Here is a 27630-nt window from a genome sequence, read left to right as displayed (position 1 = left end):
AAATATGGAGTCTATGCAGACGTCAGAATGTCAGAACAGGCCAGCGCATATATGGAACCCTAGGGAAGGGGCCCTGTCCAGAGCCCAGGCAGAGGCCTTTTTGGGGCGGTTCTGGACAACCGTGGGTCCGACCGACCGGCCACTGCACCCCCTGTGGTGGTGTGGAACGCGTGTGTCGAATTGTTGAATTGTCGATGGACCCCACTTTTAGAAGTACTGAATTAGAGGTGATCCTAGACTGACAGACGGTACTGTCACACTCATCTTTGTATAGGCTTGACAGAACCTGCGAGCTCACACAGGACCACAACGGCCACTGTTGGGAGAAACATATCGAACCCTCTGAGAAACATCTTAATGCCACCGCTAGAGACTTGAGTTCAGAGAGCTGTCAGTAGGCCTAGATAGAGATGTCCGCTGTTCCTACACTGACTGCAGAGGCAACTATAGTTTATGACTCAAAATGGATTAGAAATGGACCAATTTCATATAACAATAGGAGTTTGATGGATGCGTGCAACACTAAATTGAACGGTAAGCAAAGAGTGGGCATTTGAACATTGTGGGCACCTCAATGTTAAATTGTCTATTTTTTTGGCAAAATGTAAAAATATAAAGAATTTGGAAAGGAATATGTGAAGTAATGTAAAGTAGCCTATATGATCTGAACAGGCTTGAACTAAAATACACTTGCAACAAATTGCTTCAAAACCTGTGATCAGCCATTCATTAGAAGGATACATTTAGGTCTGCCAATTTATGTACCATGCATGTTCAAATACTTTAGGTATTACTTCAGACCATTTTCCAAATGCTTTATTTTTTACATTTAGAAAAAGTAAATAAATAGCTAAAACGTTGAGGTTCTCTTCCAGTTAATGTTCGATTAACTATTGCACACCTTCAAGATAATGTCCTTGTCATGTGAATCAGTTAATGTTTAACCCATTAAAACCTGTTGCCTAATCTACAAATGTCTTTAAAAATGTATTTTTGTATTTCGCTCTTATTAAATATATAAAACTAAAATTCAGGAGTCAGTGATTTTATTCACATTAATATAATCTAAGATCTATGGTACAATCACTGTGCGGTTTAATAATAACAATTTCTTGTATAAAAACACCAAGTTATGATTCACTCATATAGGAGGCCTTTGCGATTTTTCACCAGTTTCAATTGAAACGGGCCTCCACCCTCCACTTCAACAAGCTTGCAGATCATTCATTCTCACAGTGCACAGACCTATAGGAGTTGGAAATGACAGAGCTATCCAGACAGTAGTATCCATCTGATCCATCCCATGCCAGCGAGTGTGTGTTTGTATGGTTATTAAGATATGATAAATCTTTATTGATCCTCTTTGGTAAATGTTATGCAGTTGTCATCAACAGTAAGAGTAAAACACAGGAACAGAACAGATAAGATTCAAAATAAAATAAACAACAACATTGTTTATAGAGCACTTATCAAAACAAAGTTACACCAAACAGAAGAAAACTCAAACGAGAACTCGTAGACTGGTTATTTTTGCAATTCTTTAAATGTATGTCCATTGTGGTTTCAATAATATAGAACAGACATTTTAATACCAGTGGGAGAGTATGCGTGTGTATGTACATGTGTGTCAGGCCCATAGACGTAGAAAGGTAGACACCTCCTTCAGCTCTGGGGTGTCTGTATCTCGAGAGGAGGCAAGCTTCTGTGACGCACATGGTGAGGCAATGTGAACGTTTTCTCGTGCCAATAAAGCTCCTTTGATTGAGTCCCGGAAAAAACGCGGTGTGATTGGCTAGTAGTCACTTTGAGTGGCAGCGACACAGCGTGCCTTCCACACTTCTGCTTGACGTCCGCCTTGCAGTGCGATACAGGAAGCTCCAATGAACTGCAGCGGCCAATGAGGCATCGAGGTTTTTATATCTATGGTCAGGCCTGCCACTGTGTGTGTCGTCTGTAAAGGTCAAAGGTGGAGTGGGCGGGGCGAGGCGTCGGTTGGGGGCGTGGCTTGATGCCTGGCTCCTCTCCTAGAAGGGGCATCTCCCTGAAGAGGACAGAGTTCACAAACGGGAGGAGGGAGGGGCCATCCGTCTGACACACACACACACACACACACACACACACACACACACACACACACACACACACACACACACACACACACACACACACACACACACACACACACACACACACACACACACACACACACACACACACACACACACACACACACACACACACACACACACACACACACACACTTTTAATTCTACTTTTGTGTTTGTGTGTCTAAAACTCTCATACACTAGGCTATCAGCTGTTCTGTGGTGTCATTAAAATGCCGTACCACAGAAGAAAATAAAACACCATTAAACCACTGCATGTAATGTAAACATTTACCTTGTTATCATGAAGACGGGTAGGTGGGGCCAGTGGCAGCCTATCACGTAGAGCCTGGTTAATCAACTGATCCTCTTCCACAGACAAACTGACCAATGAGCTTAAGAGATGCTGAGAGGGCGGGAAATTCACAGCTAGAGAGAGAGATAAGAGATTGAGGAAATATTATGCAGTTAATATGGTGACCAACACGTCAAACTGGAATAACGATTTTTATACATTTTTAATATTTCCTATGAAATTTTGGATCAGAGCGATAAAAACAAGAGCTCTATCTACTGAGCTACCCAGATTATTTTATCTCAATTTCGCATGAAACACAGTATACCTTACGTTACAACAACAGTGAGGAGTTGTCTCACATTGACCTGTAACACTGTCGTGTCGGTCACTGTCTCAACCTAGGGTCCGAGAACCACCAGGGTCCAAATGTCTGTAACAGAGTGTACAACTGGAACCAAATGGACCCTTAAGGATCCAGTCGTCCATTTTTAAACTCTGACAGTTAAACAGGGGATTTATAGTGTAGTTTGGGGTCCCAGACATAAAACATAAATGGTATCATCAAATGGCCTAATGCATTGAAGTTGGAATTAACCAATTCTGGGCGGGAAACCCTATTGGTGTTTTAACCATTATTTTAAACTTTATATATCGAAAAATAGCAGATCTACAAGCTCATAGCGCGGCACCGAGTGCCACACTACGAGCTTGTAGATCTGCTATTTTTTTTAAATCGTTAAAATGTGGTGCAAATCTTTGAATATATTTATTTTCAGAGCGAACGTTTTTAACTCAAATCTTTGCTTCTGGGGGTACCTGCTGGAATAACATATTTTCAGAAGGGGGTCGGCGGCTGATAATCGTTGGGTTCCTTGACATGAAATATTGAGCACCACTGATATAGAAACAGGTATTTCAGAAAACTGTCAAGATTTAGAAGACATTTTTAAAATGTCGACGTCATGCCTAAATGGGTTAAACCATATGAGAACCACAGATAAACGCTGACGTTTATGGTTTTACCTTCTGTAGCTTTGGTGTTGATCAGGTTCTTGGTTCTGACTGATGAACGTAGAGTCTCCTGCACGGCATGCTGGGAGTTAAACTCTGCCCCCTATAGGAAAAACACAGCCAGTATGTATTCATGTGAACTGTGTAGTGTGTAGCCTGTGAGCTCCAGGAGCCATTTCAAAATTCTTCTCATCACCTATAAAGCCCTGAATGGACTGGTCCCCTACTTATATTTTTGAAATGCTCATTAAAATGCTCATTGAAATTTAATAACAATCGTTGACAATATAGTTGTTAATACAGTTGTGGTGTTGACTGTGGTGTTGACTGTGCCATCCACTTCAGTTAGACTCTTCACTGTTATCGATGTAGTTATCATGCTCGGCGTGAACGGCCCGTAAAGTATGTGTTCATGTGCATGCTGTAGTACTATAGCACAGTATGTAGTACTATAATAGTCATGTATTTTAAACTATTGTGCAGTATGTATGAATTTATGAATGTAGTGCTATAGTACAGCATGCAGTGTTTATGTGTCAGCAACCACAGAAACCTCCAATGACAGGAGCTCCGCCTTCAGTGCCAGTAAGGTGTTTGGCTCTGCCTCTTCCAATAGGCAGTCGGCCACTTCTGAACTTATGCACTCCCCATTGGATACTGAAGCTGGAGGACACGCCCTGTGGTCCTCTGGTTCACCTGTCAGAGCAGAGAGGATGAAATCAGAATCACCTTTATTTGTCACATTAAGGGCAGTATTATGCGTGTCTTAAGTACCAGGTCTTATGACTTAACTTAAGACCTGGAGGCGTGGTCAATGCTGTTTGGCCACTCAGAATAGCTAAATGGCATTGATCACGCCTCCAGGTCTTAAGTTAAGTAATAAGACCTGGTACTTAAGACACGCGTAATACTGCCCTAAGTGGGTGAAATACTTTGTTGTGCAGTCACTCATTGCAGTTACAGGGGATAGAGACAACAATTAGAACTACACAGCTGCAGCCATATTTCGGTGCTGCCCTCAGCTTCCACCCCATTCGACCGTCAGGACATCAGTGATAATGACAATAGGTGATAATGACATACTGAAACAGTGAGTATGCCAGTATGGCCATATTGGCCCTATTCGAAGATAACGGATGATTTCGCCTATTCAATACAGAGATACCGGGCGAATGGGGTGCAGCTTCCTTGCATTTACCTTTGGGGTATTGTAATTTGGCTAAGGTTTGCGGAGAGAATGAGATAAAATGGTAAATGGTGCATTTATATAGCGCCTTTATCCAAGGCGCTTTACATAGATTGTGCATTACATTCACCCATTCACACACACATTCATACACCGATTGCGGCGGAAGCCATGCAAGGTACCAACCAGCACATCGGGAGCAATTTGGGGTTCAGTGTCTTGCCCAAGGACACTTCGACATGTAGACAGGAGGAGCCGGGATTCGAACCGCCGACCCATGGATCATTGGACGACCTGCTCTACCTCTTGAGCCACAGTCGAGATGTGAGTAGACGAGAGAATGAGAAGAGATGATGAGAACGAAGAGACAAGACTGAGGCGAGACAAGAGGAGAAAATGAGAAGCGGAACATGAGAATGAGAAAGAATGAGATGAGGAGAATGAGGAGAGAAGATGAGGCAAGAGAATGAAATGATAGAGAGGAGAAAACTCAGAAAAGAGAATGAGCGGAGATGAGGAGAGAATCAGAAGAGACAAGACAGCATGAGCAAATGAGAGAGATGGAATGTGAAGAGACACGAGAGGAGAGAATGTGAGGAAAGGACTATACACCGTTTGTAGAAAACTGTTACCGTGACGACGACCTCTCCTCCTGTGACCTCTACTGCGATGCTCATTGTTGCTAGGTAGGTTGCTAGATGAACTTCCAGGTTCAGCGGTCACCTTGACAACCACGGGTTCCTCAAAGCGCACCTGCGTAAAATGAGATGCCAACCACTTATTCACATAAAAACTATCAAATATGAAGATTTGATACTGAAGCTGTTAATAAATCAATCAATCAATGCAGGTCAAACTGGGGGTCCTTGAAATTAAACGGGTTTAAAATCACTGCTGGAGCCGTAAAAATCTTCAGGGTCCCTGGCATACCTTTTTCACACGGGGGTCCGTGGGCTAATAAGTGTCAATGTGGGGGACCCTTTGAAGGACCCCCTATGATATGGTGACCCCAAGTTAGCTCTTGAAATGGACCCCAGAGTCTTAAGGCCGCCCCTGCCTGGTGTACACAGTTTAATGTGCCAGTGTATAGGAACGCTCCTGCCTGGTGTACACAGTTTAATGTGCCAGTGTATAGGACCGCTCCTGCCTGGTGTACACAGTTTAATGTGCCAGTGTATAGGAACGCATGTGAAAGAGGCTGCTGGTATTCCCCCAACCTGAGCACTGTCAGATCTAACGTTGTCAGTACAGAGCTGGGTTTGGGCATTCTGGGTGAGGAAAGGCAAAAGGAAAGGAATTCACATTGACTTTTGTAGGCTTAAATTCTTAACACGTACTGTACTCTCTGGATAGAAACATTTATTTTCAGAAACCAGTCTTATTCTTCCTCTAGTGATGAAGTAAATCATCCTCTAATTGCTAACTGGTGAGACCCAACTGAAATTATGAATAACAAGATGTGTAAAAAAGGTTATTTTTACTTTATTAGGGCGCACGCACGGCACGGCGCACACCGTGTCAGTGTCATGGCTTCTTATGAATACAATTGATACATGAATTGATATAAATCTATTGATACAAGATCACATATCATCTGTCTTTTGGCATCAAAACATGTTTGATCATTAGCTGGTGAGTGGTCATCAATATTAACACCTAGATTGTAAACAAAAGTAATTTGTATAATTAGTTTACATAATAGGCTATTGACTGTGTTATATCACATTTTCTTACATTACATTATTTTGACATTCACACAAATTGATGAACAATCATGGGTTTAAAATTCATGACTCCAAAAGCACAGCTGCTGTGGTCAAACCTTTCATTGCATTTTATTACACAATTAGAAGTCATTTTTAGCTTGATCTTGAACAAAATGACCATGTCTTTTCTCCACGTGTTGACGTGTAGTGGCGGAGCAGACTGCAGTGCACAGACAGAGACGCACAAGCAATATTGTAAAAGAAAAACAAGAAAATATTGGATTTGTGTAAAAGTAATGGTAAATGTGTGGAAAATATACAAATCGTGAAAAATCGTATAAAACACGCCCCCCTCACGTAGTAGAAGTTGTTACAAGGGGTTTGTATAGGATCAAATTAATATCATATAGCCTATCATATAGCCTATCTAAATACTGAATCAAGCAACTTAAAAACTGTCTGGGGCGCTCACAAAAGCCTGAGTAGACGGTAATATGAGCTAAACATTAATTTTAAAGTGAAATATCCCGTTGTCTTAACCGTTGTCTTTCATTGGATACTGCACTTCTCTACAACTGTAGCAACTGCTTCCCCTACAGTGGCCTCTTCATATTTCTTCTCCAGTTCTGCCATCTCTTTGTGTCTCTTTCTCTCTCTGAGAATTCTCTGTTTCTCCTCCTCCAGTTCTCTCTCCACTGCCTGGAACATTGCATCATTTATGATGAGAGCTGGTGGATTAAAAGGATCTGGTTAATGAGGCTAAACATTTGTGGTTTCCAAAACTGCTTTTTGCTTGTCTTCATTAACCACCTAAACACTATAGCCTATTTGACAGGAGTCCAGCTAGGGGTCTCTTTCCTTTCTCTTTCTAAAATAGATCTAGCGCAACACTGTGTGAGCTTGTAGATGGTTTTGCCAAATGTTCCCCCAGAATAGAGATGCTAGGGTTCATGTGGTTAAAGATGGAGTGCCGTGATTTTTGTATTTGTTCTGTTTTGTATGTGTCTATTGAGTTAACATTACTCTAATAGACGGCTAGGTGTGGTTAGAATATTTAAATATGTCTTCCGTGTATTTTTGGTTTCTTCAATCTGAAAGCCTTGAGTGAAAAGTCTCAATCGAAATACACCAGATATAGTGACATCACAATATCATTATCATCCCCTCCCCTAACCCCCTTTATCATACAACAACAGCTGTGGGTGCAGCTTCAGTTCAGGTGGATCACCAACCATCACCACCCACCTGAAAACCAGGCATAATTAATGAGCTGGTGGGTGTGGCCACATAAAAACATAATTTTAACACTTTCTCTAATCATAGTACCTGATGATCATGTTTTAGGGGTTAAAAGATCACGGCATTCACTCTTTCAAAAATAAAACAAAATGCATCTCCTGCCAAGATACATACCATCAAGTCCCCTGTTGCTCCCTGAAGCCATGTCTGTTTTGAGGGTGCTTTTCTTACTAGAGAGAGAGAGAGAGAGAGACATTTGTACCACATTAGCCCCTTCTCATATGAACACTGGCACATGTCCGGGGAATCAGGTCGGGTCGGACATTGTCTGATGCCTTTCACACAATGTAGAATGTCCATTTCAGATGCATTCACACAAAAAGGTAAATAGCCAGTTTGATAAGGCGAGGGGTGGAGTCTGGAAGCACACATTAATTACTCCCACTCAAATATAACGTTTGAGCTTGTAGATCAGCTATTTTAGACTAGGCTTGATTTAAGAAAATGTGCTTATTTAAAGTGCTGAAGGCAAATCGTGTTCATTTACTACATACATGTTTTCTAGGCGGGGTATTAAGGGTTGCTGAATCCAAATCTGCTGTATATGTATAACTCAAAAATGGATGCTAAGCCCTCAAAATTGACCATTTAAAGATGGCGGCCACCACTATACTGAAATATATTACATTGCATCTTTTTGACCAAAAAAGGTATAGAAACTTATTTTTTTTTTAGGTTTTCATATATGGGGAATCCAATTAAATATTCAAATTTCAAATAAAGTGTGAGTAAATTGCGTAAAACTCATATATGTTGTCGCATAACGTTAACCTCTGTTGTACTTTCACAATTACATCTGATAATCTGATATCATCATGATGTGTGACTGAGTGGCATAATTTACTCCCCTGTTTTATTACTGTTAGTTGTGTAAAGAGATAAGAAATGTGGGTGGATGATTTCCATGAAACCATGTGGTTTCAAGAGAATAACCGTCCGATACACAGCTCAGCATATTTCCTGTCAGTAGGCTGGGGTGCAAAACCCAAACTCAACTGTACTACACCATGCCATACATATTAGGGATATTAGTGATACCAGTGGTCCTTGAGGGGGTTCCAGGTGGTCCCCAGCTAAATGATAGAGTAACCAAATTGACCCTTAGATCTTTAACTCTTGAGAGCATAAAATGAAACGAAATTTGGTTTCATTTTAAGCTCTCAAGAGTTACATTATTGTTAAACATCTGCATTACTAAATTTACAAGAAGTCTACACAATTAGAGAATGTAGAAGCATTGTCTTTCCTGTTCTCTCCTAATGGTACAAACATCAAATACAGCATGGAATTGTGGACAAAATCTTACATTTTGGTGGCTCAATTGCCCAAAAAATAATGGGCCTTGACATGAAAAAGGTTGAAAACCACTGCCCTATAGTACAACGAGACTATGGAGAATATACCATCAGCATTTCATATTTGTATTAAGGTTTTGCAAAAAAAGAAGAACAGACAAAGGAATTGAAAATAAAAAGAGAGAGAGAAAAAAAAGAAAAAAGCATAAACAACAAAAGAGAGAACAGGGCATGATTTCAAATCAATGAGTTACACTGCTAGAGACTAGAATATATCATATGGAAAGTGGAGGACACACAGATGCTGCATGCAGACTAAATGCTAAGTGGGATCAGTATTTGAGCAATGTGTTCTAAGAATTGCTGCCAAATCGCATGGAACTTGCTTGAATTATCCATCATAACATAACACATTTTCTCCATGTGTAATATACAGTACAAGTCAGTTCAGATAACCAAGAGTGAGGTCTGTTATTTCTGAAATACTAGGACTGGATGTGAGGTCTGTTATTTCTGAAATACTAGGACTGGATGTGAGGTCTGTTATTTCTGAAATACTAGGACTGGATGTGAGGTCTGTTATTTCTGAAATACTAGGACTGGATGTGAGGTCTGTTATTTCTGAAATACTAGGACTGGATGCAGTGGCGTGCACAGACATTTTGAGGGGCAGGTGCTCAAGTGAAAAAAGGGCACCTTGTGCAGCGCATGGATCTTATCACTCTAGATAACTTACAAAGGGACATTGGGATCAACTTTGAAACTAATAATAACTGAAATGCTCCCTGTGAATGACTGAGATGCTGTCACTCACCTGAAGACGGGGAAACGAGACGCGAGGTGACGAGACGTTCCTCCTGGACCTTGTGGTGGTTCTTTGACTGTGTTCTGAGAGCAGAGAAGTGGAAGTGGAATAAGTGAGGATGTTAGTAATGCATAGATAAATAGTAAATACACCAACACACAGACACAGTGTTCAATAGCGTTGATTGATCTATGAAGAAATATACAAAAGATTTCTGGTTTCTGCCGGACAGCATCGATATATTAATTATTCTAATAATATGATATTATCATTAACTGAAATGACATCACGCTAAACACATAATACAACTTCACTGCAGGAAATTATGCTATTGTTAATTACCACACAAAAATGCACCCACTCATTATTTATTTTTTAATACATACATGAATCGTTGCTTTATTATTACCGGGAAATATTTTCATTTATTTCATTGTATTATGTGTTGTATTAATGTTTGTTGCTGAATACTGATCAATGCTGTCATTAACATCCATGTAAAGAGGTTAAGTGTCTTACCTGCTTCGATGCTGAAATCCGTATGTACAACAGTGTAGGTCTGCAGGATATAAGCCGAGGAAGTATAAAGTAAGGCTATGAAGCTCCTTCAACAAGGACGACCAGCTCACTGACACATCTCTGGTTGACTGTTATTTTATAACCTTGCATCCCCTTCAGTGGGGGGAGTCAGAGATCTGCCGTTTATAAGAAGAGGGCCATTTATTGTCTCCACCAGGCCGAAGGCACCGTTAACCTGGTCGATGCCAAATTTTGCACACACACTCCCTGGATGCCAACGATGAACCTCTGCCCCAAAATTTCCAGAACAGCCTGTTATAGCGCCACCAGGAGGCCGCTTTGTGCAAAACAAGTTTTTGGACAGTACACCTACAGATTTTGTCCAAACATCACGCAAATTGATACACAGTCTCTCTAGAGCCATTCAACGAAACAGGTCTTTCAGATTTCTCAGACTCCATCCTGATTGGCTAAGATTGGCTTCCAAAGTTTGCAGGAGTGCTCAGTTTCAAACAAAATGCTGCAAATCATGAACACATTGTGTGATTTCCGTGAAATTGTGCACGCACATTCCCACTAGGCCGAGGAAGAAATGCCACATGAACATTTTCAACTCAGCCTCATGGTGGCGCTATAACTGGCCGAAAAGTGTTTTTACCTATAACTGCACGGATCTGTGGATAACTTTGTATGCCAACTCCCTAGAGGCCAAGGAAAAACCTTTTCCTGGAATTTTTCACATCTGCTCTTTATAGCGCCACCAGGAGGCCGACATATGTAAAACACATTTTCTAATATTACTCCTTCAGATTTTATCCAAATTTCACGCAAATCGGTACACATAACACATGCTCTCCATAGTCATGTGATCAAGACGTGTTGTAGCGACTACTTCTTCCTCTTGAATCAAAATAGAAGTAGCGCTATGAGGCTGAGCTGTCGGCACGAACTGTGTGACGCGTTTCAATCATATCCAGAAAAGTTCTTATTGTGGTTAAGGTGATTTATTGACAAAATAAACAAGGTCCAAAAATGTACTTGAAAGGTTGATAAATGAAAACGTGTAGATAAACGATTAAACGATTAAACGGTCAACAGAAAATATTGAGCCTAGAGCTCACCCCCATTCTCTCACTGAATGCCCCTGCCCAGACACACAGCTGACATAAGTAACGTGATTAGCAGACACGCAGCAGGAGCTCATCAATCAGGTAAGGGAAGTGGAACAAAACCAAGCGTGGGAAAAAATAAACAATAAATAGAAACAAACAACAAAATGTATATTTTGGCTCCTACAAGACAGGTTTGTTTGATTTCTCATAATCCACCCTCATTGGCTACGATTGGATTATAAACTTTTCAGGAGTAGCCCACTTTGTACCCGTTTTGTACAAATCGCCACAACTACTCAACGCAGCGTCCGATTGTGGTGAAACTGTGCAAGCGTATTCCCACTAGGCTTTGGAAGAAATGCCACTTGACAGTTTTCAAATCAGCCTCATGGTGGCGCCAAGCCACACACACACACACACACACACACACACACACACACACACACACACACACACACACACACACACACACACACACACACACACACACACACACACACACACACACACACACACACACACACACACACACACACACACACCCCCCCCCCCCCCCCCCCCCCCCCCCTCCTAAACAACATTGTTGTGAGTTTGTAGATAGAATTTGGTTTTACATGTCAGTTCAATACTTCACCGTGGTTCAAAGCTGTCATGGTTGTTATCAGAAGTGTAGCCAGTGCTGGCTGGACAACGCGGGCATCTGCCTGCCCAGTTGAGCCCTTGCCCCGCTGCTGAATTATTATTATTTAATCAGTATACTACAGTCATTCCTGGGTTCTGGTATGCTGGGTGAGGAAAAACAAAAGTAAAAGGAATTCATATTGACTTGATTTGTAGGCTTGAATTCTTAACACTCTCTGGATAGAAACTTGTATTTGTCTCTTTAAAAAGTTCATGTGGGGCTGGGCCGGCTAACGGCTTAGTGGTCCAGGCACCTTGGCTGGTAATCCAGCATGACAGTGTCGTGGGTTCGAGCCCCGATCCTGACGAACTTTGCCGTGTGTCTTCCCCCCATCTCTCTCCCCATTTCCTGTCTAGCTACTGTACAACTATAAAAAAGCCCCCCAAAAAGTTAATGTGGCCAGCCAGCGACGTCAGTCATCTTTGATGTCAGTCAACTATGACATATCTATGACTTATGACCCCAAATTCGGGCAAGGTTTCAGTCCAACCCGAGCTCTGTTTATTTCCATTATAAAGTTAAATACTGCACGTTATAGAAAACTATTATACATACACTTAATGCCAATCAACTACTTGGAGGCCAGTGTATGACATCAGTACACACCAGTGTCGCACACAACATAAAATGGATACAAATGTATAATAGATATAATAATGGATATAAATGTATGTTATGTATATGGAGAACATGAAGTAGGAACATACTGACAGATGCTCTTATAGATGGCTGCCTTTAACCCATTTTGGACTGAAAGAAGAACCCATGTTTCTATGTCAGTGGTGGTCAACCTTTTTCATGTCAAGGACCCCCAGAATTATCTCTATTGGGCCACGGACCCCCATCTCAAAATATGTAGTTCCAGGGACCCCCCAGAAGCCAAATTTTAGTTAAAAATGTTCGCTCTGAAATATATATTCAAAGATTTGCGCCACATTTTAACGACTTTTCAAAAATAGCAGACCTACAAGCTCGTAGCGTGCCACTCGGTGGCGCACTATGAGCTTGTAGATCTGCTATTTTTCAATAGCTAAATTATGACATAATGTTTAAAACACCAAAAGGGGTTCCCGCCCAAAATGGGTTAAAGAAACAAACACAAAGTACACAAAGAACTGGCTCATGTCTGTACAGTTTACATCATCTCTATTCAGACAAAACTCAAAAATTATTATTTTAGAAATATTTGAACCGCATGGATCCTAATGTCTCCATTTTGGGCATTCCATAACAGGCGAACATTCCATGAAAACAGATTTACAAGCTCAACATGTCACAACGCCATTTTAGGTGAAGAGATTTAATCCCACCCGTGATTTATGAGAGTTGAATAAAGTTTCTAGTTTATCTCGAGATCTAGATTCAGACACCTATGCGATCTCATTTCTACTGAGCAAAAATCGTGCAGCACTAGTTGGCTCACTTTTACTCAAGAGAGAGATTTTAAGAGAGGTTTAAGTCAAACACTTTGGTGTCTGTAAGCCACAGTAGCTGGCTCCATGTGCCACATTTTGAATGTAGAAATGTTCAACAACTATATGTTCAGATTTATGTGTAGATTGAAGGAGTCAAATAATGCATTAATCATGGCCTTAACAGGGTTCACACAGAGTGATACAAGGTTCTCCTCTTGCTTTTGGAAACACTGGAGGAAATGTTTATATGTTTTTTAAATGATTTGCTGTATGGAGTGATAATAGCCTGATTGTGATATGTTTTATTGTTTGTTTTTGTGTCTTGTTTTTGTATTTTGGACCTATAGTGTCTGCAAATAAAAGTTTATATATACAGACTAAAGACAATACATATTTTCATGGAAAAAATGAGAAACGTGTGAGAATCATGATCTCAATTCTTGTGGAGGAAAATCGAGATTCACATTTGAGCAAGAATCGTGCAACACTAGTATCCAATTACTTTTTTTTTAAAACATTTTTCTCCCCAATTCAGTAGTTATGCCAATTGAATCCTGAGTCCCCACATACATTTCTGTGTTGTCACTGATGGTAAATCATGCATTTATATAGCACGCGTATCCAAAGTGCTTTACATAGATGTGATTGCATTACAGTCATTCACCCACACATTCATACAGGAAACCATACAAGGCACCAACCAGCACATCGGGAGCAACTAGGGGTTCAGCTAGCCGCAATTTGCAACTCTAGATTTTTTTATAATGGGATGAATCTAGAGTTGCAATACAAACGAGCGCTTCCAAACTCCAACATTTCTTCTTCTTGACAGAAAGTAGCTCATAACATGTCTATGGGGGATTTTTATGAAAAACAAGCTCGGCAGATTGAAAGAGAATAATTCAAGCTTGGACTACAGCTGCAAGGTTGGTGAGTTTAACATTGTTTAAGACAAGCAGATCGCAAACGCAAAATGATGAGTGGGGAGTCAATGGAGGGTATTGCAACTCTAGATTCATCACATTATAAAAAAATCTAGAGTTGCAAATTGCGGCTAGGGTTCAGCGTCTTGCTCAAGGACAATTCGACACTAACTCTGGGGGAGCCCAGGATCGAACTGAAAACCTCACGGTTTTCCCATCCGGCCGTTTTACCGGCCACTACCCCTACCTCTACCCCTGAGCCACCGCCCCCGTCGTATGCTACTGACTCACCTGCCAGTGAGGAGCCCCCACCAGGAGGATGTAGAGCCTTTATTCTAGTCCTCCCGTCCAACACTCCACGCTGACAGAACTCACCTGTCTGTGAGTTCTCCCCAGAGTCTTCTTGCTGGATGTTTGATGTGTGGTCCATGTACATGGGATCTCTCTGGGTGGGTGGGGTTTAGGTTTAGGGTGCGTTGGGTTTGGGCTGTGGAGGAGTGAGAGGTCGAGCTCCGGACAGCGAGGGGGGGAGGATGGGGAGGAGAGGAGAGGAAGAGGAGCAGAGGGGAGAGGAGAATACATCCTGAAAATAATAAGTATTATTTAAAAGTTACTAAGAAGTAAGAACATGTTGAAATTATTATTATTATTATACATTATTTAGCATAAACCTGTTCATTACTTGTTACACCCATATTGTGACTGATAAAACCATTCTTCAGAGAAACCATACAATAAAAACAACAATAACCTTATTGTTAGTTAGTTGTCTTCATATTTAATTAAAAGGTATCTGGTTGCAGCGTGCGTCTACTGCAGCAGTAAGCAAAGCAAAGCAAAGTTCTTTGTTTACCCAGGGTAAATGGACTAAGCTCGAGATGCTTGTTTACAGCCACGCCCTGCTCATAGAACATTTCATGGTTGGGGTTCAATGCCTTGCTCAAGGGCACTTCAGCGGTGGTCATTTTAACGTGCTGGTCCGGGGATTCGAACTGGCGACCTTCCGGTATCAAGACCGCTCCGCAAACCGTTCGGCCACCGCTGCCCCAGTAGTTACTACTGTACGCATTCAGACTGCCCAGATGCTGACCATCGATAACATTAATAGTGCTTCTCAAGTGGGGTCTTGACCACAGGCCCTGAGGGTGCCAATGAACCTAGCCCCAAGGCAATAGGGTTTATTGGGAGGGTTCCAAATGGGCCCTTAAATGAAAGGTCACACAATCTGACAGTGTATAGTACAGGTCCATTTGTAGCCTACACTCTAATAGTTCACTCCTAGGGATATGGGGGTCCCTGAAAATATGAAAACCATTGAACAAATTATCTCATCTGTGATATAACTGCATATAGCCTACTATAGCCCTGTATTCCAATTTCAAAATCAAACATAATATGTAATATCACAGCCATTTCAGGGCTATTACGCCCCTTTCGGGACCCTAGTTTACCTTTTCTGTTACCGACGTCCCAAATACAGAAAAGGTAAACTTAGCCCAAACATTTAGACTCTCGTAGAGGTTTTTTTCGATTCTGACGAATCTCTCAACGAGAGTCTAAAAGACTAGGTCCCCTTTAAGAGTGCTCGTGTTTACGTTTGTGCCTCAAAATCACTCTTACCTTGTACAAATGCAAAATCTAAAAATAATCAAGATTGCCCCACATGTCCGGCGGGTGTTCGGAAAACAATTACTTCCGTAGCGACCGTAGTTTTCAATAAAAAAAATATTTGAATCCACTCCGTCCATACTAAAGTCCATACTCTGTCTCGGAATCTGGCGGCCATCTTGGTTTTCTCTCCATTGTAAATGCGCAACAGAACCCTGGCCACTAGGGGCGCGGCCAATGTTCTGTTGCGCATTTACAATGGAGGAGTATGGACGGAGTGGATTAAAATATTTTTTTTATTGAAAACTACGGTCGCTACGGAAGTAATTGTTTTCCGAACACCCGCCGGACATGTGGGGCAATCTAGATTTTGCATTTGTACAAGGTAAGAGTGATTTTGAGGCACAAACGTAAACACGAGCCCTCTTAAAGGGGACCTAGTCTTTTAGACTCTCGTTGAGAGATTCGTCAGAATCGAAAAAAACCTCTACGAGAGTCTATGTTTGGGCTAAGGTAAACTATATTATGGGTCCTGAAGGACTATACTGATCTCATCTCGTCAAATAAAATCACGTACCTTCTTAAACCAGACGCAATCAATTATCCTATTGAATTCGATTGATCCGTGAAGTTATTGGTGATGTATTGATCAATTTTGTGATGTAAAATCTATCAACAAACTTTGCTCCGCGCCGGTTGTTTTCAAACGGCGCGATTTATAACATCATCCAGATGCGACGGTCCTTTGCTTAGAAGCCAAGTGAATGGTACAATGGTGCAATGCCGCCACCTACTGGACTGGTGTGTGGACATCAGATTCAGTACATCTGTAGAAATAGTTTTTCTTTGTCACTCACTGACTCACGAGTCACAATAAAGAGTATGCGCATGCTTAAAGTGAATGGCACATCGAGTGGCAAAGCAACAGGCAAAGTGAGTTTAATATTGTTTAATGTTGTTTAATGCAATCAGATATGACTTTTCTGTGTGGATGTATGGGCTGTCAAGGCCAGAAAGTACTTTTTTGCCACTCAGTAGGCGTTCCCGCATAACTTCCTGGTTTGATGATGATGTCACGCGCATACCCTCTATACAAAGGTATATGAAGTGAAATGTTGGTGTGACATGCTTCCACAGTCCACACATTACAAATTGTTATGATATTAGCCCATGCACAGTACATCTTAGTCTATGTACTTGAACTTGAGATACAGTGTACTTGATATGTATTGTGTACTGCCGGTACTGTAGCATACTTTATAGATAGGCTACGAGAGACATCTAGGCGGCAGCAAGGTCAGCCTTGCTGCAGTAGGCACGTTCTTCTGTCTCATATCGTATTGTCACGTCATTATGATCCAGCACTATATATGTTTCCTGTTTGTGTAATAAACTTTGTGAACCTTAGCGTGATACTGTCTCGTGTCTCGTTAATTTGTTCTCCCAGGTACCCGCCGCCGCCGCAGTCGCCGTACCAAAGGAATACTTCAACTGGATTGTCACACACCACCCAGCCTGCACACACTACCTGTCTGTCAGAACCAGACGAGGGTCCAGTACTTAGATTACAACACAAACAATTTACTAAATACAACTTGAAATGCAGGTAAAATATGTCTAAAGTCAGTGTTCAAGGCCATTTGTGTGCAAAACCAAACAAATGACAAACAACAGCATTAATATACACATGCAATTTAGGATTTGAATTGCATCAGAAGAATTAAGAATGAGCAAGACATAAGCAGCTAGTGAGCTTGTAGAACTGCATTTGTGTGCGACAACGTCATACAACAAAGACAGGAGTCCCCCCCGCGGTGGCTCAGGGGTAGAGTGGCTGGATGGTAACCACAAGGTTGCCTGTTCGAACCCCGGCTCCCCCAGAGACAGTTATAGTGTCGAAGTGTCCTTGAGCAAGACACTGAACCCCTAATTGCTCCTGATGTGCTGGTTGGTGCCTTGCATGGTTTCCGCCGCCATCGATGTATGAATGTGTGTGTGAATGGGTGAATGTAATGCACAATCTATGTAGGCGCTATATAAATTTACCATTTACCATTTACCAACAAAGGTAGGCTATAAAGTGAAGTGATAGTTGGTGAGGGGGACTCTGAAGAGAATGAGTCTTCAGATTGAGTGAATCTGCAATTCTGACAGCAATGGGGAGTTTATTGCACAGGGGAGAAGAGACTGAGTGTTTTACTGTTATTAATGCTGTCATCTACCTGTTATTCTTATTTTAATTCTTATTGTAATTTGTGTCCCCCTCATTCCGTGAAGCACATCTGTAGCCTTAGGCTACCTGACCTGCTACAATTTTATACTTCATCATATACAAAATGAAAAAATGAAAGTGGATAGTATAGCCTCAGTGGCATTTTTGTTTGTTTCTTTGTGTTTTTTGTCCCAGTCAGAACTGCTTCGGTCCACACCTTGTACCTACTTAGACTTCACCTACTTACACTTAACACTGTGACCTGCACCATCAGTCAATGCATGGAGTCCCAAGTCACCAAAGAACAAAAGGTAGAACAACAGAGTGATCTCCTTAAAAAAAACACGTAATTTTTTTGTCATTATGTCATGTTATGTTGTAGGCTCAACATTAATTGCAAAATCCATGACCTAAAAATGGGTCCTGACTCCTGACCCACTTTGTGGGAAACACTACAGTATAAGTGCAGAGCGTTGCCCTCATTATGCAAACTGCCAAGTAATGTGATGGAATGTCTCATAATCTGTCTGCAAGTCAAGACATGTTGATGAGATAGCATTTTATAAGCACACTATACAGCCATGTATCCAAACAGTTAAGGTGGTTGCACACCGGCCGCGTTTTTCGGAAAACCGATGGAGAAACGACGCAAAAAATTCGCATCCGATTCGCGCCCAGTGTGTGGAGACCTTTACTCCCATTTACATGTGGTAGTGGTATCTACCAATATGTTTGATCAGTAGCTTTAGCAGGTATAACACAAATCTTCATTTTTAGTTCAAGTAAGTGATTTGTTTTGATTTTAAAATAAGTGTTATACTTAGCTCTATATTCCATTTTCAGGTTGGGAATGGGATGCCAATTTCATCAATGCATGAGAAAGAACTATAGGCTACTAGGATATAGGATAATCAACTGAAATTGGAGGTGGTGAAAACACTAAGAATAAATTATTATACAAAATTGGAACCAGAACACTACAATAATTAAGCCGAAATATTTGTGGGGTTCTCTCGCCTGATTGGATGATTGGTATGAATGGTATCCAACCTGAAGATACATTTTGGGCGGGAACCCCATTTGGTGATTTAAGCATTAGGCCTATGTTATGCTTTATCTATTGAAAAATATCAGATCTAAAAGCTCATAGGTCTTGTAGGTCTGCTATTTTTGAAAAATCGTGAAAATGTAGTGCAAATCTTTGAATATATTTTCTTTCAGAGCAAACGTTTTTAAGTCAAATCTTTGCTTCTGGGGGTTGCCTGGAACAACATATTTTCAGATGGGGCTCAGCAGGCAATTACATATATTTTTGGGGGTCCTTGACATGAAAATGTTTTTTTAGACAAAAAAGCAATAGCCTATACGCACACGGTACAGTAGGCCTACAGGAAGAAATGCACACACAGAGAGAGAGAGAGAGCAATATTATGGAATATACTGTTGCTGCCTGCAAGCTGAAGTGGAACCAGACATTCAGGTTTGAGATGATCCACAATATCATACTGAGCCAATGTGAGCCATATATGTTGTATAAAGGGGATACATACAAACAGAGGTTTGATCACATTATACACATGAACCCTAGGACCCCTATTCGGGGGGGGGGGGGGGGGGGGGGGGGGTAGCCAGACTACAAGCTCACGACGCATAACTTTGTGAACTTGTATGTAAGCTGTTCTCAGTGCACATATTTAATGTAGCGAAAAGAGGAGGAGACCAAGTACAGAGCCCTGGGGGACACTACACACATAGGTACAAGTACAGGGTTTATTTTAAGTGAAGTGAAGCATGAAGGCAGAACAAACCCCGAGGACAGGACATGATGAGTGACATCACCCCACCCTCCCATGTCATTCTTACCTCACTGGGCGGAGGAGAGGAGGCGGTTGCACACTAATTCACCTGCAGCAGAAAGCTGCCCTGTTCCTTTATTGATCTCAGAGGAAGGAAGGGAGTGTGATCGATTATCTTCACAACTTTCTCCAAAACAGTTTGACAGACTCTTCTGCAACAAGAACATCAGGTAATTCTATTATTACTTTATAGACAAATAAAAAAGTACTTTGCCATGCATCAACTGCATATTAATTTCTGGGCGGGAACCCCTTTTGGTGTTTTAAGCATTATGTTATACTTTAGCTATTGAGAAATAGCAGATAAGCTCATAGCGCGGCACCGAGCGATATGAGCTTGTAGAACGTTTTTAACTCAAATCTTTGCTTTTGGGGGGGTCTCTGTAACAACATATTTTCAGATGGCGGTCGGTGGCCAATTACATCCTTGACATGAACATGTTTGAGAACCACTGACACAGAAACATGGGAGTTTCAGAAAACAGTCAGGATTTAGAAGACATTTGTAGAATCGTTCTCAGGTCTAAATGGGTAAAAGGGATATTTAACTGTTTCAGGCTTTTTTTAAAGGACCCTGGACAGTTTTTAGTTGCTTGATTCAGTATTTAGATGTTTGATATACATTTTATCAGGCCCCCTTCCTATACAAACCCATTGTAACTTCAAACTCCATTTTAATCATGATAAAATTCATGGAAAACACCTGTCCCTTGGTTCTGGTGGCCGATATTGTTTTTTCAATTCCTTTTTTCATTTATTTTTTATAATTTGTGGGGAAAAAAAGAAAAATAAACTGGGATGTTTTTTTATTTTTTTTAATTAATGAAAAAGTAATATAAAAAAAGCCATATTATGGTAGTATGAGTCACCAGAAGCAAGGTTGGGTGTTTTCAATGACTCTAACATGGTTAAAATGTAGTTTGAAGTTACAATGGGTTTGTATAAGAAGGGGCGTGTCTGATAAAGTCAATACCATATATCTAAATACTGAATCAAGCAACTTAAAAACTGTCTGGGGTACTCCCAAAACCCAGAGTAGAGGGTAAATGTTTTAATGTGAAATATCCCTTTAATTTAAAACGTATAATATATAACCAGAACCAGAACTATTCATGAGATAAGATATTGATAATGATGAAAAGATCAATTTAGAGGTATACAAAATCAATGTGTATGTGATGTAGAATACAATATGATTTCTGGCCATGTTTTCATGTCTTTAAATCAACCAACTGCTTGCCACCGTGGTGGTGGTGCATATTCATTCTGTTATCTGCACCCTCTTTGTACATGCAGTCATGCAACCTGTAAATCTTAATTTGTATCACATCGGCCTATAAGATCTTTTTGGCAAGCGACACCGTCGTGCTACTGAGTATAAATTTGTTTTGATGCATTGCACATTTCTTTCCATCTTGTCATGCATCAGACATGATGTTCAACTTGTTCGCAATAATGTGTCTTGGATTTTTACAGTTTAGATTTGTATAAACTACTGTTCTATTCTCTGACAGGTAGACAGACCGGTACGATACCAGCAGGGAGACCAAGCAGGAGGTATGGAATTCCTGAATACATACAGACAGACAGACAGACAGACAGACAGACAGACAGACAGGCAGGAAGGCAGGCAGACAGACAGGCAGGCAGGCAGGCAGGCAGGCAGGCAGGCAGGCAGGCAGGCAGGCAGGCAGACAGACAGACAGACAGACAGACAGACTTTGTAGCAGGCAGGCAGGCAGGCAGGCAGGCAGGCAGGCAGGCAGGCAGACAGACAGACAGACAGACAGACAGACAGACAGACAGACAGACAGACAGACAGACAGACAGACCTCCTAACTTCCAAGATCCCAGCTTGTGTTGAATGTGTTGTAGAGCAGTGGTTCTCAACTTGCGGGTCAGGACCCCCAGGGCGGGGGTGTGTCCCCAGGTGACTGAAACTTTGAAAATAGCTGATCTACAAGTTCACAACACCTCGCAACACACACATAACATAAACTATATAATGAAGTGGAAGCTGAGCCATACCCAGAGCCAGACCACGCGCACGCACACGCACACGCACACGCACACGCACACCAAACAGGCAGTGTTGCTTCAGTGAAATCTAAATGAGAGAGTATGCGTTTTACCATTACTCACAAACTTACTTCATTATTATCTTATATGTACTGACAGGTTCTGCTGGGCTCTAAAGACACAGTCATAACCACCACAACGGTCGGGCGGATTGTTCAGGGATTCTGTTGCAGATCAAATCTTCCTGTCTTCAGGTGAGTGACGACATCTCAGCCAAGTTGCACCCTATGTCATGTCATGCATGTCAAATGTCAAATGCAATAGTCGTTGAAGTGTGCACCTGTCGTGGCTATTTTTAATGAAATTGCTTATAATTTTAATAAGACTGACGCAACAAAACGCAATCAAAGACACGGTTGTTATTTTTGTTATAGTGGTATAGCAATCCTCTCTCTCTCTCTCTCTCTCTCTGTCTCTCTCTGTCGCTGTCAAGGTGAGAGAAAACCTCAAGACAGACATGAATGCAGATTCAATGAGCAGGAATGGAGAGGGAGGTATGTACTATGTATCTTGCCGCCCATGCTTTTGTATTGATAATTATGGACAAAATATCATGAAATCGAAGCGTAGAGACATGAATCAATGTTTAGCACCCTTAAAGCCATAACCATATCATTTTTAATCCACCAGCTCTCATTAATGATGACACAGTTCGGATCGTATTGGTTGGGAAGCATGGAGCTGGAAAGAGCGCCAGTGGAAACACCATCCTGGGTTTTAACGCTTTTCAATCCGAGTTTTCAACTGAATTGGTGACAACAGGCTGTCAGAAGGTCAGAGGGGAAGTGGCTGGTACAAAGGTCACTGTCATAGACACACCCAGATTGTTCGACACCAGGTTAAGCCATGAACAAACTCTTGAAAACACTGAACAGTGCATTTATTTTTCCGCTCCTGGTCCCCATGTTTTCCTGGATGTGATCAAACTGGGAAGATTCATAGACGACGAGCAGAAATCTGTGGAAATGATTCAGGATCTATTTGGCCAAATGTCTAATAAATACACCATGATTCTGTTCACTAATGGTGACCTGCTTGAAGATAAACGAGTTGAAGTAATATTGGAAAGAAGTCCAATACTACAAGAGATAATCGCAAAATGTGAAGGTCGCTATCATGTCTTCAACAACAAATCTCAGGATCCCTCTCAGGTCACTGAGCTGCTGGCGAAAATCAACAACATGGTGTTGAAGAATGGAGGAAGCCACTACACCAATGAGATGTTCCAAGAAGCAGCGAAAGCAATAAAGGAAGACAAACAGAGATGTCTTATAGATGATGAAGAGAAGAGAGATAAAGAGATGGAAGAGCAGAAGAAAATATGTGAAAAAGAAGGTACGGAGAAGGCAATGGAAATGATGAAAGAGCAATTGGAACAACAAGCGAGATCTGCTAGAGAGAATGAGGAGAGGAGATGTAAAGAGGATGAAGAACAAAAGAACAAATATGAGAGAGCGGCTCTGGAAAAAGAAGAGAAAAGTAAGAATGAGAAACAGGAACAAGAAGCAAGATTTGCTAGAGAGATGGAAGAACAAAAGAACACATATGAGAGAGAGGTTCTGGAAAAAGACGAGAAAATGAATAAAGAACAGCAGGAAAAACAAGCACACCTTGCCGGAGAGATGGAAGAACAAAAGAAGAAATATGAGGTAGAAGCTCAAGAAAAAGAAGGGCAAATGAAGAAAGTACTAGAGGAACAACAAGCAAACTTTGCTAGAGAGAGGGAAGAAGAAAAGAACAAATATGAGAAAGAGGTTCTGGACGTACTAGAGGAACAACAAGCAAACTTTGCTGGAGAGATGGAAGAACAAAGGAAGAAATATGAAAGAGAGGCTCTGGAAAAAGAAGAGAAAATGACAAAGGAACTACAGGAACAACAAGCAAACATTGCTAGACAGATGGAAGAACAAAAGGCAAAATATGAGAGTGAGGCTCTGGAAAGGGAAACGAAAATTATGAAAGAACAAGAGGAACAACACGCAATCATTGCTAGAGAGATGGAAGAGAAGAGATGGAAAGAGATGGAAGAACAAAAGAAGAAATATGAGAGAGAAGCTCTGGAAAAAGATGAGAAAATGAAGAAAGAGCAAGCAAACTTTGCTAGAGAGATGGAAGAACAAAAGAATAAATATGAGAGAGCCGCTCTGGAAAAAGATGAGAAAATGAAGAAAGAGCAAGCAAACTTTGCTAGAGAGATGGAAGAACAAAAGAATAAATATGAGAGAGCCGCTCTGGAAAAAGATGAGAAAATGAAAAAAGAACAACAAGTCAAACAAGCAAACTTTGCTAGAGAAATTGAAGAACAAAAGAAGAGATATGAGAGAGCGGGTCTGGAAAAAGACGAGAAAATGAAGAGAGAACTACAGGTACATCAAGCTAGATCTTCTAAACAGATGGAAGAACAAAAGACAAAATATGAGAGAGAAGGTCTGGAAAGAGAGAGGAAAATTAAGAGAGAACTAGAGCAACAACAAACAATGTTTGCTAGACAGATGGAAGAACAAAAGAGGAAGTACGAGAGAGCGGATCTGGAAAAGGACGAGAAAATGAAAAAAGAACAACGGAACCAACAAGCAAACTTTGCTAGAGAGATGGAAGAGCAAACAAATAAATACGAGAGAGAGGCTCTGGAACAAGAAGAGAAAATGAAAAAAGAACAACAGGACCATCAAGCAAACTTTGCTAGAGAGATGGAAGAACAAAAGAGTAAATACGAGAGAGCAGCTCTGGAACAAGAAGAGAAAATGGAAAATGAACTGCAAGAACAACAAGAAAACTTTGACAGAGAGATGGAAGAACAAACGAATAAATACGAGTGCGCTGCTCTGGAACAAGAAGAGAAAATGAAGACTGAACTACAGGAACAACAAGCTAACTTTGACAGAGAGACGGAAGAGAGGAGACGTATAGAGGAGGAAAAGCAGAGAGAAAATGAGGAGAACAATAACAGAACAAAGCTAGGTGGTGCAATACAGGTGGCCGGAGCGATTGCTGGAGTCAGCGCTACTATTGGCGGAGTGGCTGGAGGGGCGGAAGCTGGAATGCTGTTTGGCCCGGTTGGTGCAGCAGTAGGGGCTGTCGTAGGGGCAGCTGTTGGAGCTCTGTTCTTCTACAAAAGAATGGCTTCAGTGAAATAATCAACGGAACAAAACATAAAACAACATATCTCTGCGAGGAGGTATACGCCCCAGGACAGATATGTACTGTACAGTACATTGACTGACACATTGTGTCTACACACACACACACACACACACACACACACACACACACACACACACACACACACACACACACACACACACACACGCTCCGCCCTGCCTTCAGCCTAATAACGGAATAAATTAAACCCTTATTTCTTATAGAGTTCATGTTTGGGAAATTATATATATATGTTACGACTCATGCCAAAAATGATAGTTTGCCACTTCACTATCATAATTAATAATAGTTGCTGAATTGACCTGTTCATCTTTGTGTTAATATTTGTTATGATAGATTGTGTTTGTGTCTGTGTTCTCAGCTTCTTGAGTTTTTGTGGAAGCTCCCAGTAGGGCAAGGAAGACGCTCCACTATTCTGATCATACTGTAACTTGCATATACTTTGCTACATAATTATCATAATGTTATATTAAATTCTAATATCTCCCAATAAACTGATGTAAGTCTTTATATTAATGTGTAGATTATATCATTTTGCTTTTGCAGAATTTGACTTTGGTCTCAAATAAGTATATAGTATAGGCCTAAGTATAGCTAAGGTGCACCTGATTTATCTATCAGTTTAGTTGTTTGCTGGTCCACAGATGGACAAATGAGCAGTGGGAATGATTAGAGTATGACTAAGCCAGCCAACCTCAAAACCACACACCCAATTGTAGTAATTGGGCAGATCGCAGAAGTGAGTACTTGTTTTGGCTTACGCCACAAGTTCCCATAACCTATTCCATTCACCACTGCTTGGCGCAGGCACTCACTCCCCTAGCCTAGCCTAGTGGCTTGAATGGGTGCGCCGCACAAGCTTCAATTAAGGCCTCGCTGTCAGGTGCCCCTGCCATGTCATCATGTTTTCAACTGATTTTAAAACGCATTTGTTGTAAAACTTTACATACACAGGATATTCACCCATTTAGACCTGGATATTCACCCATTTAGACCTGGATATTCACCCATTTAGACCTGGATATTCACCCATTTAGACCTTAAAAATGGCTTCTAAATCCTAATAGTTTTCTGAAAAGCTTCTGTTTCTATGTCAGTGGTGCTCAACCTTTTTCATGTCAAGGACCCCCAGAATTGTCTGAATTTGGCTGCGGACCCCCATCTGAAAATACGTTGTTCCAGGGGACCTCCAGAAGCAAAGATTTGAGTTAAAAACGTTCACTCTGAAAGAATATACAGTATATTCAAAGATTTGCGCCATATTTTCACTATTTTTCAAAAATAGCAGATCTACAAGCTCGTAGCGTGGCACTCGGTGCAGCGCTATGAGCTTGTAGATCTGCTATTTTGCAACAGCTACAGTATGAAATAATGATTAAAACACCAAAAGGGGTACCCGCCCAGAATTGGTTAAGGGAACCAAAAACAAGTTTTCCCCAAAACACCAGGCTCGGATGACTGTCTTGGGAAAGACAAGCGTGATTAATGTGAATTCAAGTGTGAATGAATCTTAATCATAAATGGTGCATTTATGATTAACATCATCAAATCACATGAGACAAGAGCTGCATTTCTGGTTTCTAACATGTCCACACAAGTGAATTACTTACTATCTTCCATTCCTCCAGCTTTTACAGCAGGAAAGGAGGTCAAGAAATTAGAGCTGCAATTAATTGTTTTATATTACAGAGATCTAGCTCCTCCATCAAATATATAAATGTCTATAAGACATGTATTAAGGCATGCTAATATATTTATCAACTGATGACATAGCACAGCATGTTAACAATAATGTTAGTTGTTAACAACATAGTAATGCACAATATAATGAGAAAATATAACATGTCACACTCACATGCACCACATTGCTGTAATGACATTTAATAATAAGCAGGTAGTGCTAAACGTGGTAGTGTCAATTTCTTAATATTCCAAATATAAGACTTCAATAAAATTAGAAATATTAATTATCAAGAGTTCATAGAAGCAGAAACACTAAAATAAAATGTTCTGCTTGTGGTCAGGCAAACGATAGGGAGAAAACTACTGAGGCACTACAGAGTGCCTCAGTAGTGAAAAATAATACATGTATTGTTGAGCAAGGCAACAATAAAATGTTACCTACTACTGTTTGACTGAAGAGCACCTGTTTGAGAAAGCCATATATGTGTTACTGAACCCAGACAGCGCTTATCCCATTCCTCGTTCTGTTTTTTAACCCATTCAGAACGGGAACCCCAATTACATATATTCTTGGGGGTCCTTAATTGACGAACTGATTTTAAAACGCATTTGTTGTAAAACTTTACATACACAGGATATTCACCCATTTAGACCTGGATATTCACCCATTTAGA

General features: G+C 41.0%; 2 protein-coding genes across 2 annotated transcripts; one reads left to right on the top strand and one right to left on the bottom strand.

The window, feature by feature from the left end:
- Positions 1-1014: 1014 nt before the first annotated feature.
- On the bottom strand, positions 1015-16678 carry ppp1r35 (protein phosphatase 1, regulatory subunit 35). Its single transcript, XM_079498729.1, has 7 exons — positions 16542-16678; positions 14732-14939; positions 5233-5353; positions 3968-4110; positions 3427-3517; positions 2401-2534; positions 1015-2088 (listed from the first exon to the last, which is right to left on the bottom strand). Exons 2-7 carry the CDS (start codon positions 14936-14938, stop codon positions 1927-1929), a joined length of 858 nt encoding a protein of 285 aa, XP_079354855.1. The 5' UTR covers position 14939; positions 16542-16678; the 3' UTR covers positions 1015-1926.
- Positions 16679-20156: 3478 nt separating this feature from the next.
- LOC306922197 (uncharacterized protein) lies at positions 20157-25755 on the top strand. Its single transcript, XM_079499593.1, has 4 exons — positions 20157-20202; positions 22211-22305; positions 22545-22605; positions 22742-25755. The coding sequence occupies exons 3-4, from the start codon at positions 22569-22571 to the stop codon at positions 25246-25248; spliced, it is 2544 nt and encodes an 847-aa protein (XP_079355719.1). The 5' UTR covers positions 20157-20202; positions 22211-22305; positions 22545-22568; the 3' UTR covers positions 25249-25755.
- Positions 25756-27630: the final 1875 nt, after the last annotated feature.

This window comes from Electrona antarctica (assembly GCF_951216825.1).
Source record: "Electrona antarctica genome assembly, chromosome: 4".
Lineage (NCBI taxonomy): Eukaryota > Metazoa > Chordata > Actinopteri > Myctophiformes > Myctophidae > Electrona > Electrona antarctica.
This window is presented reverse-complemented; position numbering and strand designations above follow the sequence as displayed.